General features: G+C 41.6%; 2 protein-coding genes across 2 annotated transcripts in view; both read left to right on the plus strand.

The window, feature by feature from the left end:
* raly (RALY heterogeneous nuclear ribonucleoprotein) overlaps positions 1-16,759 on the plus strand; it is a 559,745-nt gene that overhangs the window by 64,475 nt on the left and 478,511 nt on the right. The window lies entirely within an intron of this gene.
* LOC307038835 (general transcription factor II-I repeat domain-containing protein 2A-like) lies at positions 12,625-14,019 on the plus strand (the record flags this gene model as incomplete). The annotated part of the gene is made up of 1 exon (XM_079680511.1): positions 12,625-14,019. The coding sequence occupies one exon, from the start codon at positions 12,625-12,627 to the stop codon at positions 14,017-14,019; it is 1,395 nt and encodes a 464-aa protein (XP_079536637.1).

Below are 16,759 nucleotides of genomic sequence, written 5' to 3' on the forward strand. Positions count from 1 at the left end.
TGCTTTATTTTGCGGGTTTCGGCATTATGCCATGGAGCTAATCTATGTTGTTTTATTTTCTTCTTTTTCAAAGGAGCAACAGAGTCTAATTTTATTCACAGCGCATCTGTAGCACTATCAACAACATGATCAATTTGGGGTGGTGTACATTTTGTATAAGTTTCCTCCCTAACATGCAGACATGCTATCGAGTTAAGTATTGGTGGAATCTCTTCCTTAAATTTGGCTATAGCACTAACAGATAGGTTTCTGCTACAGGAGCTTTTGACTAATGCTTTGTAGTCTAGTAACAGTACTTCAAAAGTTTTTAAGAAATGGTCGGATAAAGCAGGATTATGCGGTTCGACTAATAGTTGCTCAATTTCAATACCATAATCAGAACAAGGTCGAGAGTGTGATTATAGCAGTGGGTTGGTTTATTTACACTCTGACAGAAACCAACAGAATCTAATATAGAGTTAAATGCAACAGTAAGGCTATTTTTATCATCGTCAACATGAATATTAAAGTCACCTACGATAATTACTTTATCTGTTTTAAGTACCAAAGCTGATAAAAATTCAGAGAATTCTGATAAGAATGCTGAATAAAGACCTGGTGCACGGTACACTGTAACAAATAAGATTGGATGCAAAGTTTTCCAAGTCGGATGCGTAAGACTAAAAACGAGCCTTTCAAAGGAGGTATCATTTAATTTTTGTTTAGTATTGATAAGTACATTTGAGTCAAAGATTGCTGCAACTCCACCTCCTCGGCCTGTGCCTCGAGGAATATGAGTATTGATATGGCTGGGTGGAGTGGCCTCATTTATGCTGACATATTCTTCATGTCTCAACCAAGTTTCAGTGAGACAGCATATATCCATCCATCCATCCATCTTCTCCCGCTTATCCGTGGTCGGGTCGCGGAGGTAGCAGTTCCAGCAGAGAGCCCCAAACTTTCTTTTCCCTGGCCACATCAACCAGCTCTGACTTGGGGATCCCAAGGCGCTCCCAGGCCAGCGAAGAGATATAATCCCTCCATCTGGTTCTAGGTCTACCCCTTGGTCTCTTCCCAGCTCGACGTGCCTGGAACACCTCCCTAGGGAGGAGCCCAGGTGGCATCCTAACTAGGTGCCCGAACCACCTCAACTGGCTCCTTTCGACGCGAAGGAAGAGCGGTTCAACTCCGAGTCCCTCCCGGATGACCGAACTTCTCACCTTATCCCTAAGGGAGACACCAGTCACCCTGCAGAGAAAACCCATCTCGGCCGCTTGTACCTTGTATATTAATATTATCAATATAATATAATCTGATATTAAATCATTTACCAATATTGCTTTAGATGCTAGAGATCTTATGTTTAAGAGACCACATTTAATCTTCCTGTTTTCTGGCACTGTAGTAGTTGTTACATTTACTTTTATTAGGTTATTATGTATGACACCTCTATTAGGTTTTACCTTAAATTGTCCTTGGGCAGACACACACACCGTTAATATTGGGTATTTTATTGGGTTCGGGATTCCTATGGATGACTGCCTAGGAGAGAGCGCAGAGAAGCGACTCTGCCTCCTGGTCTCAACTCCAGTTTGTCATGGGTTAAGTCCACAAAGCCCTGAAATGTTTGCCGAAATGAGATTTGCACCTTCCAAAGTAGGATGAATGCCGTCTCTCTTAATCAGACCCGGTTTTCCCCAGAAGGCTGTCCAATTATTTACGAAGCCCACATTGTTTGCTGGGCACCACCAAGACAACCAGCCCTGAAATGATGACATGCGGCTATACATGTCATCATTGATCAGATTGGGGAGGGGACCAGAGAAGATTACGGTGTCCGACATTGTTTTAGCATAACTACACACCGACGCCACATTAAGTTTGGTGCATTCTGATTGGCGTAAACGAACATCATTACCACCGACGTGAATAACAATCCTACTGTATTTACGTTTATTTTTAGCCAGCAGTTTAAGATGCGCCTCAACGTCGCCCGCTCTGGCCCCCGGGATGCATGTGACTGTGGAGGCTTCGTTCTCTAAATTCACGTGTCTCATAATAGAGCTACCAATAACCAGAGTTGGCTTCTCAGCGGGTGTCTCGCTGAGTGGGGAATACCTGTGAACGGGTTGGTGGGGACCTGCGGGTTTCGCGTTATGCCCCTTCTGAACAGTCACCCAATCTCCCTGCTGCTCGGGAGTTGCCGGGGGACGGCTAAGAGGAGATACCTTTTGCCGGTCCGCACCGGCTAACATGGGCTTTACTGTAGCTGAGTTATTTTCTAAGATGCGGAGCCGGGCTTCTATGGCTATGATTCCCGCCTCCAACCTAACAACTATACTACATTTAACACATGTATCGGTACCAGTAAAGGAGGTAGGAAAGTAACCAAACTTTCTCTTTCTCACTTCCTCTGCCTCCTCCCTGAGTCTGCACAGTCACCACATTATTCTACATTAAGGAGAGCAATACACTTATGAGTACACTGAACTGGTTTGAATACACAATCTTTATGCTACTCTGTAAAGAAAGGGAGAGAGAGGGGAATATATTATCCAAGTATTTGTGTCTTCATTTGTTATTTTATCCTACACTTTAAGCTGAGTTATATTTCCATTACCTGTAACTCTTGTGTCTCTTTCTCTCCTTCTCTGCCTCCTCCCTGAGTCTGCACTGTCACCACCACATCTTTCTACACAGGAGAGCAATACACGTATGAATACACTGAACTGGGTTGAATACATGTTTTTTTATTTTTTCTGCCATCTTCTACCTGGTTGGCTGGCTACACACACACACACGCACACGCACACCCACACACACACACACACACACACACACACACACACACACACACACACACACACACACACACACACACACACACACACACACACACACACACACACAGTGTGCAGTTACAGGAGGAGATGGGCTTCTATCATATTATCTTCTATCATTCTATCATTCATTCTTCTTTTATTTTCATTTCAGGTAGTTGTACCTTAAGAGAATTGAAGGCTGGCATCTGTAAATGCAGATAGATATAAGTACTTTATTCTTATTTTATTATCATTATCTTTATTTTCTTTCCAATGAAATGAAATCAGAAAATAAGTGGTATATGATGGAAAATATGAAAGTCAATGCTTGAAGGAAAATGGACTTCGGAAATCAGTTTTTTATTTTTTATTTACTGTTCTGTAAAAGTCTTGTCGAATGTAATGTTTTATGTTTTGTGTGGACCCCAGGAAGACTAGTTGTTGTAATGCAACAGCTAATGGGGATCCTAATAAACTCAAACTCTAATGGGCTTCGATCTACCAGGTAGCTAGCTAGTCAAACACACACGCTGGTTGATGTTACTAGCTGGCTAGCAAACATCAGCTAACTGCTAGCTAACATAAAAAGTGACCTGTAATTCAATGCAGCGAAAATGAAGAGAAGGTGATGATTATAAATGTGTTTTATTGTATTGAGTGGTAGAAGTAAAGACATGTCTAACATATTCTTTGTTTGAACAACTTACTGAAAAGGTCTGCCACCAAACTCAGCTACCTGCATCAGGACTGCTGTGGGTGGGAGGCAGTTGATCAAACCATTGTGAGCGAAATGCGGGGGGGGGGGGGGGGTTCACAATCTTTGGAAACTTAAAAACTCGCTATTAAGTGTCTATAATCAGCACAAGTTCTTTCATTGCGTATTATTAATTCGATTGAAATTACATACTTATGTTAACAGGAATATATTGGGGGGGACATATCATATTTTTCATATGATCAAAAAGTGGGGATGCAAAAGCACACGTTTGCTCCCCCAAGGTCAATTGTGGGAATGCACCTGCTCCGCTTGCTCCATTGCTCAGGCGCCCATACCATGCAATGAATGAAGGGAGGGGTGCTCATTTTGTCAAACAGAGTAACAAGAACCTGTTTGTTTCTTTTGTGACGTTTTTTTTTAATACAGGCAATTATACTTTTGAGTCATCTACATTAACTTACTTTAGGATAATAATAAAACCAAATTAATAAAAAGATAATAATAGTGTTCTCTGCCTCCCCCCCCAGCTACGCCCCTGGTTGCAATAATCAAAAGTCTCTTAAATGGGGCGAAGCCTGCGAGCCAGTTCAGGCAGTCAACTCGAGCACCAATGATACATTAACACGTGAAGCACCTCGTCCCCCTTACAACCAAACCAAACACATTCTCCTAAACATGCCGCTCTATTTAAGCTGCAAGGTCTTCCTGCCTCTGCCTCGCTTTGCTGCTGCTGCCACTGCTGTGTTCACTTGCTATTGCTGCGTTCATGTTCCTGCTGCTGTGTTTCATGTTGCTGCTGCTTGCCTGCCCCAGCTTCCACCCCAGCTTCCACCTGTAGGCTCGGGGGATGGTTATCTAATCATCACTCATGTTCTTTGCAAATCTGTGGAGTGATGAGGCCCGAGCCTAGACGCCAAACTCAAACTATATAATGCTATAATAAACATATTAAGAAAACGTGAGTTGTCTGACTAAACTGCCATATATAATATATGTAGGGTGTTTTGAAGGTTGCTCTCTGTCGTGTTTTGTTGTCTCCGTATCATATAATTCTCTCTATCACCTTGTCATCAAAGATAATTCCATTGCATTCTCTGGAGGTCGCAGGATCTTTGATTATGTGAATATGCAGAAACTCACACTGTAGTCGAGCAAGGGCGCCGGAAGCAGGGGGGCCAGGGGGCCATTGGCCCCCCCACTTTTCAGCCCTGCCCCACATTTTCGCAGCAGCAGATGCCGCGGAAAACTGTACAAATCCCGTTTCAATAATTCCCCTCTACTCTAAAGTCGCATCTAAAACGCGATCTGATCTAGCTGTGTACATTTTGTTATTTTTGATTGTTATATTCAGTCTCACTAGCTTCAGGCATGTTTGAAGCTTGTAAAGGGAAGATGACAGCTCTCACTCGCCACTCTGCTGTTCCTCAGCGCCGCTCCCCCTCCCTCCCGCTGAAATTATGAATGTAAGGTGTATAGTAATCATAGATAACACGGCAGGGTCCGTTACAGTTTGTTTTTATCTGATTTCAAATAAGCAAAGTCTTGGCTTTCAGTACATTAAACTTGTTTCGGCAAATTCAGATGATAAATAGGCCTACAACTTTGAAGCTTGTAACGGAATAATTACAAGCGGAGAACGGAGTAATTTAACGTCACTGCAGGCATAACAACAGCCGGTGTTTCTCGTGAGTCTTTTCCCCGGGAAACAAACACAATACACACAAACGCAAAAATACACAAACACACACGTATATACACGCGGCGCGGAACACTGTACAAATCCCGTTTCAATAATTCCCCTCTACTCTAAAGTCGCATCTAAAACGCGATCTGATCTAGCTGTGTATATTTTGTTATTTTGTATTGTTATATATATTCAATCTCATTAGCTACACGCATTTTTTAAGCTTGTAAAGGGAAGACCACAGCTCGCCTCTCAGTGGCCACTCTGCTCTTCCGCAGCGCCGCTCCCCCTCCCTCCCGCTGAAATTATGAATTTAAGGCATAGTAATCATAGATAACACGGCAGGGTCCGTTACAGTTCGTTTTCATCTGATTTCAAATAAACAAAGTCTTGGCTTTCAGAATATTAAACTTGTTTCGGCAAATGCAGATGATAAATACAGGTTTGAAGTTTGTAATGGCATAATTACAAGCGGAGAACTGAGTAATTTAACGTCACAACAGGCATAACAACAGCCGGTGTTTCCCGTGAGTGCAGTAATCCAAACGAAAATATCTTCCCTCCGTAGTATTTTTGATCATTTGCTCCGCTAATAATCAATCAGATCGATGGATTCCAGAGAAGAGAAACACTTTAAAGGCCTTTTTCTCAAAACGATGACTCTGTAACAGTCATTATATAATGTGACATATTTTGCTTAATATTTGGAGTACAAAAACAATCCTGATCTCATTAGAAAGCTAGGAATCAAAATGTGTCTTCGGGTCAATGCGAACGATTTCGATGGAGCAGGTCACTTTGCATTAGGTAAAATAAAGCAGGCAGACATAACAGGAAGAATATGTACATTTTAACCCAATCAAATAGGACATTGTCACACCATTCAAATGTATCCATGTAAATTACAACCAATAAAAAAGCTTAGATTTGTTTATTTGTTACGTTGTTTACTTTATTTGTTACGTTGTTCTGCTGTGTGTGTCAGCCGTTAACCTAGAGATATAAAGAATATATACACTTGCAAACATGTCAGAAGAACCAGCGCAGAAGAAAACTAAATACGGTCAATCTAAACTTAAATTTAACAACTGGAAGGTCACATCCCTGACTACCACATCTCCGGAGGCTGGACCTTCTTCAAACAGCGAAGCCAGATGAACCCAAAAGCAGCAGCTCTAGTCTGCGGCCGCAGAAACTGTCAAAACCGCCGCCGACCCCACCGCCGCCGTTGTTGAACCGAAACAGGCTGGTTCCAACTGCATGGAGGTTTGCTGTCGGGACATTGAGGCGGTTAAAGCTGTACAGCTAACTATCAGAAAAAAGGAGACCGCTAGTAGATTATTTGGGCAAAGAGAAGGTACTTCAACGCAGAATGGTACAAAAACAGAGTGGTTAATTCTTTGCAAAACCACTAAACGATAGTGATAAATTGCGATGTTAACAACCTCATGATAACCTCATTTTTTTTTTACTTAGGATCATACCTGTGTTTAGTCTAGAAAAAGGTGAATGTGTGCATTTTATTATAAAATTGTGTATATTTACAGACTGTTGCAAACACTAAGAAGCTTATAAACATCAGGTTTAAAACTAAGAGCTTTACAAAAAAGTAACACAATTAAAGATGTTTGGAGTTTTATTTGAGTTATTCATTTACATTTTTTGTCAAAGAGATGCTGATTTGAAACCGTTGTAGCCGTTACGGCATTTCCTGTTTCTGCCGGAGAGAGGGGAGTTTGTCCCAAAGCTTGCCGCTGTATTTACTCCCTCCATCTGACAGGAGGGAGCCTCATGTGTCACTCCACGGAGTTCACTCCGTCACGGAGGGGGAGTGTCTAGGGCGTAGTTTGGGATTGGGCCATACACACGCACTTTTGTTGGCCCCCCCAATTCTAAAATGAATCCGGCGCGCCTGTAGTCGAGCTGTGAATAATGCAGACACATGAAAGTGGGGGTCCTTTTAATGGTGTGAATGGTATTAATATGGATTGCTCAATCATATGTGTGTGGATTATTGAATTTAATCCGCTGAGTAATATGTTAAGGCAGTGAAAGACTCCTCATGGAAATGCGAGAGCCTTGACCTTTCTGAATGCATCTGATTACTGTCGGCTTCGCTTTATCAATGGTGTGTGTGTGTCTTTGTGTGTGTGAAGATGGGCAAGTAGGGATTGGTTTTGAAAGTGTGGGGGACACAGTGAAGTCAGCGGTTGCATAACGAAAGATAAAGCTTTAAACACTCTAAAGCAGAGGGAAACTATAGATGTGTGGGTGGTAGGGTTGTCCCGAATACCATTTTTTGGTCTCCGGATATTCGGTAGAAATCAGCAGCGAATATTCGTTCCACGCGCGGGGGGGGGGGGGGGGGGGGGAGGGGCGTAGTAATCAGCAGCGAACCGCTTCGACACGTGTATTTCGGTTTATTCACGGTATTCTTTTTGTTATTCTTGCAGTGGTTCTCAACCTTTTTACACCAAGTACCACCTGAGAAAATAGTTGGCGCTCCAAGTACCACCATATGACCAATGTTAAAATACAGTCTATGGACAGTTCATGCAGGACTCGGAGGCAAATGTACGGTGGCCCTGAAGTGCAAGACACCACAGCATTTCACAAAACACAACTGCATTTCACAAAACGCCACAGCATTTCAGAAAACGCTACAGCATTTCACAAAACGCCGCAGCATTTCACAAAACGCCGCAGCATTTCACAAAACGCCGCAGCCTTTCAGAAAACGCCACAGCCTTTCAAAAAACACCACAGCCTTTCAGAAAACGCCACAGCCTTTCAGAAAATGCCACAGCATTTCACAAAACGCAGCAGCATTTCACAAAACGCCGCAGCATGCATGCTTTATTTATGTCTGTATGACATTGTTGTGAGTGTGGACCAAGCGGCAAACTCCGGGGAAGAGCCAGGACGCCAATACGGAAGTGCTACATACTGCAGTTCATATATTGGCCGATAGGCGATGACTGCAGAAAGGAGCAATTTCCATAGACCCCATGTTAAAATGCCCAATTTTACAGCAGAAAAAAACATGTTTCTTCCCCCTGGTTCCATACATTTTATTATCGATATAGTTAGATTCCACCTTCATGATTATGAATCTGTGAGTGAATTGTTTTCTAACATGACCCTTTTATTTGATATTAGATCTTAACGTTTTTGCATAAATTAGGGCGTGGTCACATTGAGTGACCGCTCTGTCAAGTGACTGCTGCTCCTAGCTTCTTGTCTCTCTGCTAGCTGTTCCGTGAAGCTAGCTACAGGGACTCTGCCTGGTCAGTTCATCCAGGAAACACAACTTGAAGCCGGCCGTGGTTGTTTGTTCTTCATGCTTATATATCGGGCGATTGTGACTCGCTCTGCGGTTAAAACAGACGGTGCATGAATCCGGTTTTGCGGTAAGTGAAATTTGAGTGCTTTATTTATGTGTTAATGATTTTAATCAACGTAATGAATGTTAAGGCTAAGCGAGTGGTTGCTACATCGGTGCTAACGATGCTAATCGTAGCCTCCAAGTTAAAATCATAGACTGTATATATAAAGATTAAAACGAAATAGAGAAGTGTTAAGTGTAAAGTGGGATAATACTGTTGAACAAACAGCTTCTGTTTGAGGTTGATAAAATAAGGTCATCCTTGTAACTTAGAGAGATATTTTATTTTGTAGGTAGGAACTGTATGCATCACTAAGGTTAATTTAAATTGGCTATGCTCAAGTATGTAGACAAGCTAATGTCGAAGTAGTAGTGTATGTGAAATCAAGCTCACAATAAGATGTGTGTATGTATTACAATTATTAATGTCATATTTCAAGATGATTACTTAGATATTACAATATGTTTGGTTGAGCTGGAGTTCATTATTGAGCTTACACGTTAACGTCACAGTCATCTGAAGAACGAACCTAAACCTTGTTGTTTTTATTAATTGCATTACCAAATGGGTATCAAATAAACAGTAAGCATTGGTAACACAACTTCCAAAGTTACAGTAAAATAAAAAGGACCCTGACTCGGACAATACACAATCCAACATGTTCAACAGAAGATAATCAGTTATATTGTTGGTAAACATGGTACTTTACATATATATGTTTGTTTAAGGTGTCCAGGTGATGCAGACAGGCTGGACCAGAGAGTGAGAGACATAACTGGACTCCTCACATCAGTGAACTTCAGCACAGGTATAAAGACTCTATTTTTCATACTGTACAAATAATCAAGAAAGATATTGGTTTAAATGAATGAAGTATTGACTTTAATACACTGATATACATACCATTAAACAATACTAGATCACCTACACATCAGTTAAGTTGAGGGGTTTTTCTGTGCAAAAAGTTACATTTAGATGTTAACAAGCAATATTATTTGGTCAGCTTTCTAATTGAATGTATTGAAGGCAAAGATATTTAACACAAGGAGAACTGCTACTATTTATCTCTCAATATTGTCATTAAAAAACGTGGTAAAAGTTATTTTTTCAGTGCGACAACAGAGCAAGCTTCTACAGTTGCACTACATTTTTATAACAGTTAAATATTATTTTGATAATAACATATATTTCAATGTTGATGAACTTCATACTGTTCATTCATAATCTGATTGTCTTTGTAGCTCACTGTTGAAATAAAAAAAAACATTACAATTACAAAATAATGATATCTACAGCTCCTAAACACACAGCTTTCATAAATAACACACTTGTTCTGTAATAATATGTTTTATGTTTCCTGTAATTTTTGTTAGGAAAGGACACGCCTGAAAGACACGAAATGTTCTCCTTCTCTGAGGGTCAAGAAGAACATCCAAGAGAAAAATTAAAAGCTGATGCTATGAGATTTTAGGACCAGTACACTAAGAAACTACCGTAATTTTCGGACTATAAGCCGCGCCTTTTTCCCTATTTTTCGACGCTGCGGCTTATATAACGGTGCGGCTAATCTATGGATTTTTACAGCTAACGGCCAACACCTTTAACTCTATGGGCTCTATGGCCGGTCCGCGGACCCTCACCTTTAAGCGGCGGGTTCCAGCAGGAAAAGCTGGAGGCCGGAAAAGAGTGAGACAGGTAGCGCGCAAAAGTAAAAGTGGAACCGAGAGTGGTATGCCGCTGCTGCGGCTTATATTCAGGTGCGGCTTATAGTCCGAAAATTACGGTACTTTTATTGTAAAAACAGTCAGCTGATGGAATGCACCTATTTCCACATCTACACTCCATCAGCTGATTATTTCTATTTGCCTCGCTTTATGAGCTTCACATCACTTGTTCCTTGTACCGCAGAGTTTGCAATGTCACAAATAAATAGGGCCAATCTTCAGTCAGATGTGAATGTGTAATCTAACATTTTCAGTAAGAATAATGGACAAAAGGAGTGCAAATACAAATACAATTTATTGAAATGTGAACCAAAGCTTAATCAAACATGTTTTAAATAAAAAGCACATATGGACAGAAGGTGTAAAACTATTAAAGTAAACACATTTAGTCAAATAAAGTGACAGACTAGACCTCTGCAGTTGGTATCAGCTTTGCCCAGCATGGGCTCCTCCATCAGACCTGGTCCTCCTCGCAGAGGAAAGACCCTCAGTCCTCTCCAAACCAACAGACAGGACGTCCATCACACGGAGGTTTCTCCCTGAAGTCTCTGCAGCTTTCTGGACACCACGCTGTCTCAATCCGTCCACACTGAATATGAGAGGGGGAAAATGAAAATAACAAAATGCTTTAGAATAATAAGAAACATAAAGTTGAATGTTGAGTTGCTCTGTTTTTTTAGATTGTCAATACTATTACTGTATAACTAATATATCAGGTTAAGAGGCACATTCAAATAAAGATTGGTCTTTAAATACATGTTGTCTTTTGAATTGTTTGTCTAAAGTCAAGGATCTAGAACTGGTACTTAGTTTTAATGATATAGTCTGGTTATTATGCTGTTTGGAGGAGGCCTCACAGGTAAGAGCACTAACTAGCTACCATCACATGTACCTTAGCTTGATTTAAGTGTATTAAACGTATAATTAAGTGATATCACAATATAAATAACTAATGTCATGCAAACATATTCATATTTGCTTGATTCCAGTGTTGAATTTAGCACAATTGCATACAAACGTTAAGGGATTTTAAGATTCTGAAGTATTATGCTAAAAACTCAATCACTTAGATTATTATTTATAGTTTTGCTGAATAGTTTCATGTCCGCTTACCTTAGAAACGTAAAATGCCACGGCAGTGTGCAGACAGATGGGGAGCATGTTAGCTTAGCTTAGTAGCTTCAGCTCGCTCTGGAACTTTCAGCTCGGTGGCAGCAGGTCCCGCCTCGGCTCCGCCTCTTTGCCCTTATTTGGAGCAGGCTGGAGTAGGCGGGAGTTGAACTCTGACGTCAGTGTCGAGCCGTTAGTGGCCGACTCCGCCTACTAAGGGCTTCTCGGCAACTCTGCAGAATCCTATGGGTGACGTCGCAGACCCTACGTCCATTTATATATACAGTCTATGGTCGGGACCATGGTTGGGACCATAAAAAACCCTCAACTTCACTGGTGTGTAGGTGATCTAGTATTGTTTAATGGAATGTATATCAATGTATTAAAGTCAATACTCATTTATTTAAACCAATATCTTTCTTGATTTTTTGTACAGTATGAAAAAAATAGTATTTGTACATGTGCTTAAGTTCACTGCTGTGAGGAGTCCAGTTCTGTCTCTCACTCTCTGGTCCAGCCTGTCTGCATCACCTGGACACCTTAAACCAGAGGTGCCCAGTACGTCGACCGCGGTCGACCAGTCGACCGCAGGGGCAATGCTGGTAGATCGCGAGTCATTCATAAAAACAAAAATCCAGCTCCGTTAAAATAGACAAAACAGGTTTTGATCCCTCCTCCCTTGGCCTCCCTGACACTTAATTCAGGAGTTTACTTGATTGACAGAAAAAGCGACCTATCACTTTCCAGTCTGTTAACCCAGAATGCAAAGCGATACAAAATCAGTCAAGTGCCGGGAAAACTCAAATTAAGTTAAAGACATAAACAAGATAAAAACAACAAAATGAGTGCGGGACCGAGGAAAAAGCTAAAAACCTACCACTTCCATCCAGAATGGGAGGAAGAATATTTTTTTGTGATGTCACATTCAAAGGTTATTTGCCTTATTTGTAAAGCAAGTGTCGCTCTGCCAAAGAAAGCTAACGTGGAGAGGCGTTATCGGAGTGTTCACAAGGCATATGACAGCAACTTCCCTCCGAGTAGCGAGTTAAGAAAGAGAAAGGTGAGGGAACTTAAATCACAATTAGCTGGACAGCAGTCACTTTTCTTAAAGCCGGCATCCACCGCAAAGGCAGCCACTGAAGCATCTCTACGAGTGAGTCACGCTATAATCAAACACAAAAAATCCTTTCAAGATGGAGAGATGGTGAAAGAAGCCTTCGTAGAAGCAGCAGACGCCTTGTTTCGGGATTACACAAACAAAACAGAAATAGTAAACACTATCAAGGCTGTCCAATTATCACGGAGCACAGTCACACGTCGCTGTGAAGTCATGGCTAAGGATTTGACCCAGCAACTCAGGAAGGACATAGAAGACTGCGAGTGTTTCTCACTCCAACTAGACGAGTCCACTGACGTGAGCGATACAGCGCAATTGTGCGTTTTTATCCGGATGGTGTTCACAGACATGACGGCGAAAGAGGAATTGCTGACAATTCTGCCAATGAAGGAACACACTCGGGGCGAGGACATTTTTCGGACATTTAAAAACTTTGTTGACAACACTAAACTCCCCATGTCTAAGTTGAGTTCCATCACAACGGATGGTGCGCCTGCGATGGTGGGCCGTTGTAATGGCTTCATCGCAAAATGCAGAGAGGATGACACATACCCTGACTTTCTGAATTATCACTGCATCATACACCAGCACGCACTATGTGCAAAAATGCTGAACATGAAAGAGGTCATGGATGTGTCACTTAAAGTGGCCTGTTCTATTCGGGCAAGACCTCTTCAAAGACGGCTGTTTCGTGCATATCTGGAGGATGCCGACTGTGTTCACACTGACATCTTACTACACACTGACGTAAGATGGCTGAGCAGGGGCAATTTTCTCCAGAGATTTCGAGTGCTTCTACCGGAGATAAAGGAATTTCTCCATGGCACCAAGCTCGCGGAGTACGCACGTCTAGATGACGAGGAGTGGCTCTTAGATCTGGCGTTTTTAACAGACATTACACACATGTTAAATGAGCTGAACTTGGAGCTACAAGGGAAAGACAGAACTGTGGTTGACATGATCAGCTCAGTTAATGCCTTCAAACGAAGACTGCATCTGCTGTGTTCAAAGCTGCAGCGCAAAGATTTGGCCAACTTCAAAAACATCGCCTCTGAGCTGGAGAAGCAAGGGAAGGACAGCGCGCTCCTTGACAGTGTGCGCTACACAGAGCAAGTCAATAACATTACATCTGACTTCGAGAAACGCTTCCGAGACTTCGCTTTGCTCGAGCCAATCGCCACATTCATGTGCTATCCGTTTAGTGAAGACCATGATATTGATTCGCTGGCCCAAAACATCGGAGCAGTGTTTCATCTGAACCCGTCTGCGCTGGAGGATGAGATGTTGTCGCTGCAGGCCGACATTCAGTTAAAGGCGCGTGCCCATGCCGGACAGTTTTGGAACTTATTCAGGGTTGAAAAGTATCCAAACGTCAGAAAATGTGCCACCTCACTGACCTCACTCTTCGGCTCAACTTATTTATGCGAGTCAGCCTTCTCCCAAATGAAGATAGTGAAGTCGAAATACCGTTCCCAATGAACTGATAAACATTTGGAGGCCTGTCTGAGACTAGCCATCAGCAGTTACTGTCCTGATTATGCAACATTGACGGACTCCATTCAGTGCAAGTCATCAGAATATGGTAGGGACCCACCTAAATATATTGAATTGTGTTTTGCAGCACATGCCTTTTTGTTTTATGTATTCATGTATTTGTTTCTGTTCAAGAACCCAAATAGAGTTGTTGTAGTTATCCCAAGTATAAATAAAACGTGTTATTCAGCCCCTTGCAATTTGGGATTTTATTTTTGGTTGGTAGACCTCCGTGAGCTGGTCATTTCAAAAGTAGCTCACCGGCCAAAAAAGTGTGGGCACCCCTGGCTTAAACAAACAGATATATATGTAAAGTACCATGTGTACAAACAATATAACTGATTCTCTTCTGTTGAACATGTTGGATTGTGTATTGTCCGGGTCAGGGTCCTTTTTATTTTACTATAACTTTGGAAGTTGTGTTACCAATGCTTGCTGTTTATTTGATACCCATTTGGTAATGCAATTAATAAAAACAACAAGGTTTGGGTTCGTTCTTCAAATGACTGTGACGTTAACGTGTAAGCTCAATAATGAACTCCAGCTCAACCAACCATATTGTAATATCTAAGTAATCATCTTGAAATATGACATTACTAATTGTAATATACACACATCTTATTGTGAGGTTGATTTCACATACACTACTTCGACATTAGCTTGTCTACATACTTGAGCATAGCCAATTTAAATTAACTTTAGTGATGCATACAGTTCCTACCTACATAATAATCATATCTCTAAGTTACAAGGATGACCTTATTTTATCAACCTCAAACAGAAGCCGTTTGTTGTACAGCATTAGCCCACTTATCACTTGTCTATTTCGTTTTAATGTTTATATAGTCTATGATTTTAACTTGGAGGCTACTATTAGCATCGTTAGCACCGATGTCGCTACCACTCTCTTACACACTAACCCAAGCCGTAACATTAATTACGTAGCTGATTAAAATCATTAACACATAAATAAGTACTCAAATTTCACTTGCCGCAAAACCGCATTCATGCACCGTCTGTTTCAACCGCAGAGCGAGTCACAATAGTCCGATATATAAGTATGAAGAACAAACAAACACGGCCGGGGGCAAGCCGGTTCCCTGGATGAGCTGAACAGGCAGAGTGCCTGCCTGTAGCTTCACGGAACAGCTAGCAGAGAGACAAGAAGCTAACAGCAGCAGTCACTTCACAGAGCCGTCACTCAATGTGACCACGCCCTAATTTATGCAAAAACTGTAAGACCTAATATAAATAAAAGGGTCGTGTTAGAAAACAATTCACTGACAGATCCATAATCATGAAGGTGGAATCTATCTATATTCATAATAATATTTATTGCATCCATGGGTAGAAACATGTTTTTTTCTGCTGTAAAGTTGGGCATTTTAACATGGGGGTCTATGGAAATTGCTCCTTTCTGAAGTCAGTCCCTATCGGCCAATATATGAACTGCAGTGTGTGCCACTTCCGTATTGGCGTCCCGGCTCTTCCACAGAGTTTGCCGCTTGGTTGGGACATATTGCGCTGTCGGGCGTTGACCAATCACGAAGCGTCATTTATTGACTGGCAGCAAAAACAACCAATCACAGCAGTGCTTCTCTGGCTGGCTCTGTCCAATAGATACAGTCGACAAGCGAGGGAACGCCCACAAAACGTCACATCCGGTTCGCGCTGAGGGGGAAAACAAACCGGCTTCCACAATGCCCAGGAGCTGTTGTGTGCCCTTTTGTACAACTAACAAGCTTAAAAATCCAAATCTAAAATGTTATATTTTGCCCAACGGGAGCACAGAGCCCAGGAGAAGAACCCGGTGGCTTCAAGCGATCCGTCGGGAGGATGAGTTTGGCCACCTGTGGGATCCAAAATCCAAACATGTGTACGTCTGTAGTCAGCACTCCAGGTTCATCAGTACCTGGTACAGTTTGTTAAGTCACAGAAAACATCCAAGATGTCAACACAAGACCAGCTCTTTTTTACTCTGGTGAAACTGCGGCAAAACCCCTCAACCGATATGATGTGTGGAATATTTGACCTGGCACATAGCACTTTCCTGGATGTATTCTCCCGATGGTTGGATTTGATGTACGCCAACATTTCTTTTTTGATTAAATGGCCTGATAGAGAGTGTATCAGAAGCACAGTACCAGCAGAGGTTCTCTTCCAGTACCCTAGAGTGACTGCAATTATCGACTGCTTTGAGATCAGAATTGAACACTCAAAGAAGCTGAAAACAAGGTGAGATATTTTTCTTTTTGATGGCATGCATACAGTGTCGGGTTTTTGTAATACTTACCTGGCTGTCTGTGTATATGTACACAATTTATAGATAAGTATTACTAACGACTGTCTCTTCTCACAGAGCTATCACCTACTCAAAATACAAAAACTGGACAACATGTCACCCATCTGGCTCAATCACATATCTCTCCAAAGGCTGGGGAGGGAGGGCTTCAGATGTGCATATTGTAAGGAACTCAGACTTCTTATCTCAGAAGTTCCACCATGCAGGAGATCAGGTAACAATTGAACTGTTTTTTTTTCTTCTAATTTAAGTCTTATTTGTGAACTTATTATTTACGCATAGTTACCATTTTTGAGTTGCTGTTGAAGTAAAGTAGTGTTTTTTAAGTATTTGTTATGTTTATTTCATATTTTAGCCGACAGGGGCTTCACTTTGAAGGATGAC

The sequence above is a fragment of the Notothenia rossii genome (assembly GCF_949606895.1).
Source record: "Notothenia rossii genome assembly, chromosome: 5".
NCBI lineage: Eukaryota > Metazoa > Chordata > Actinopteri > Perciformes > Nototheniidae > Notothenia > Notothenia rossii.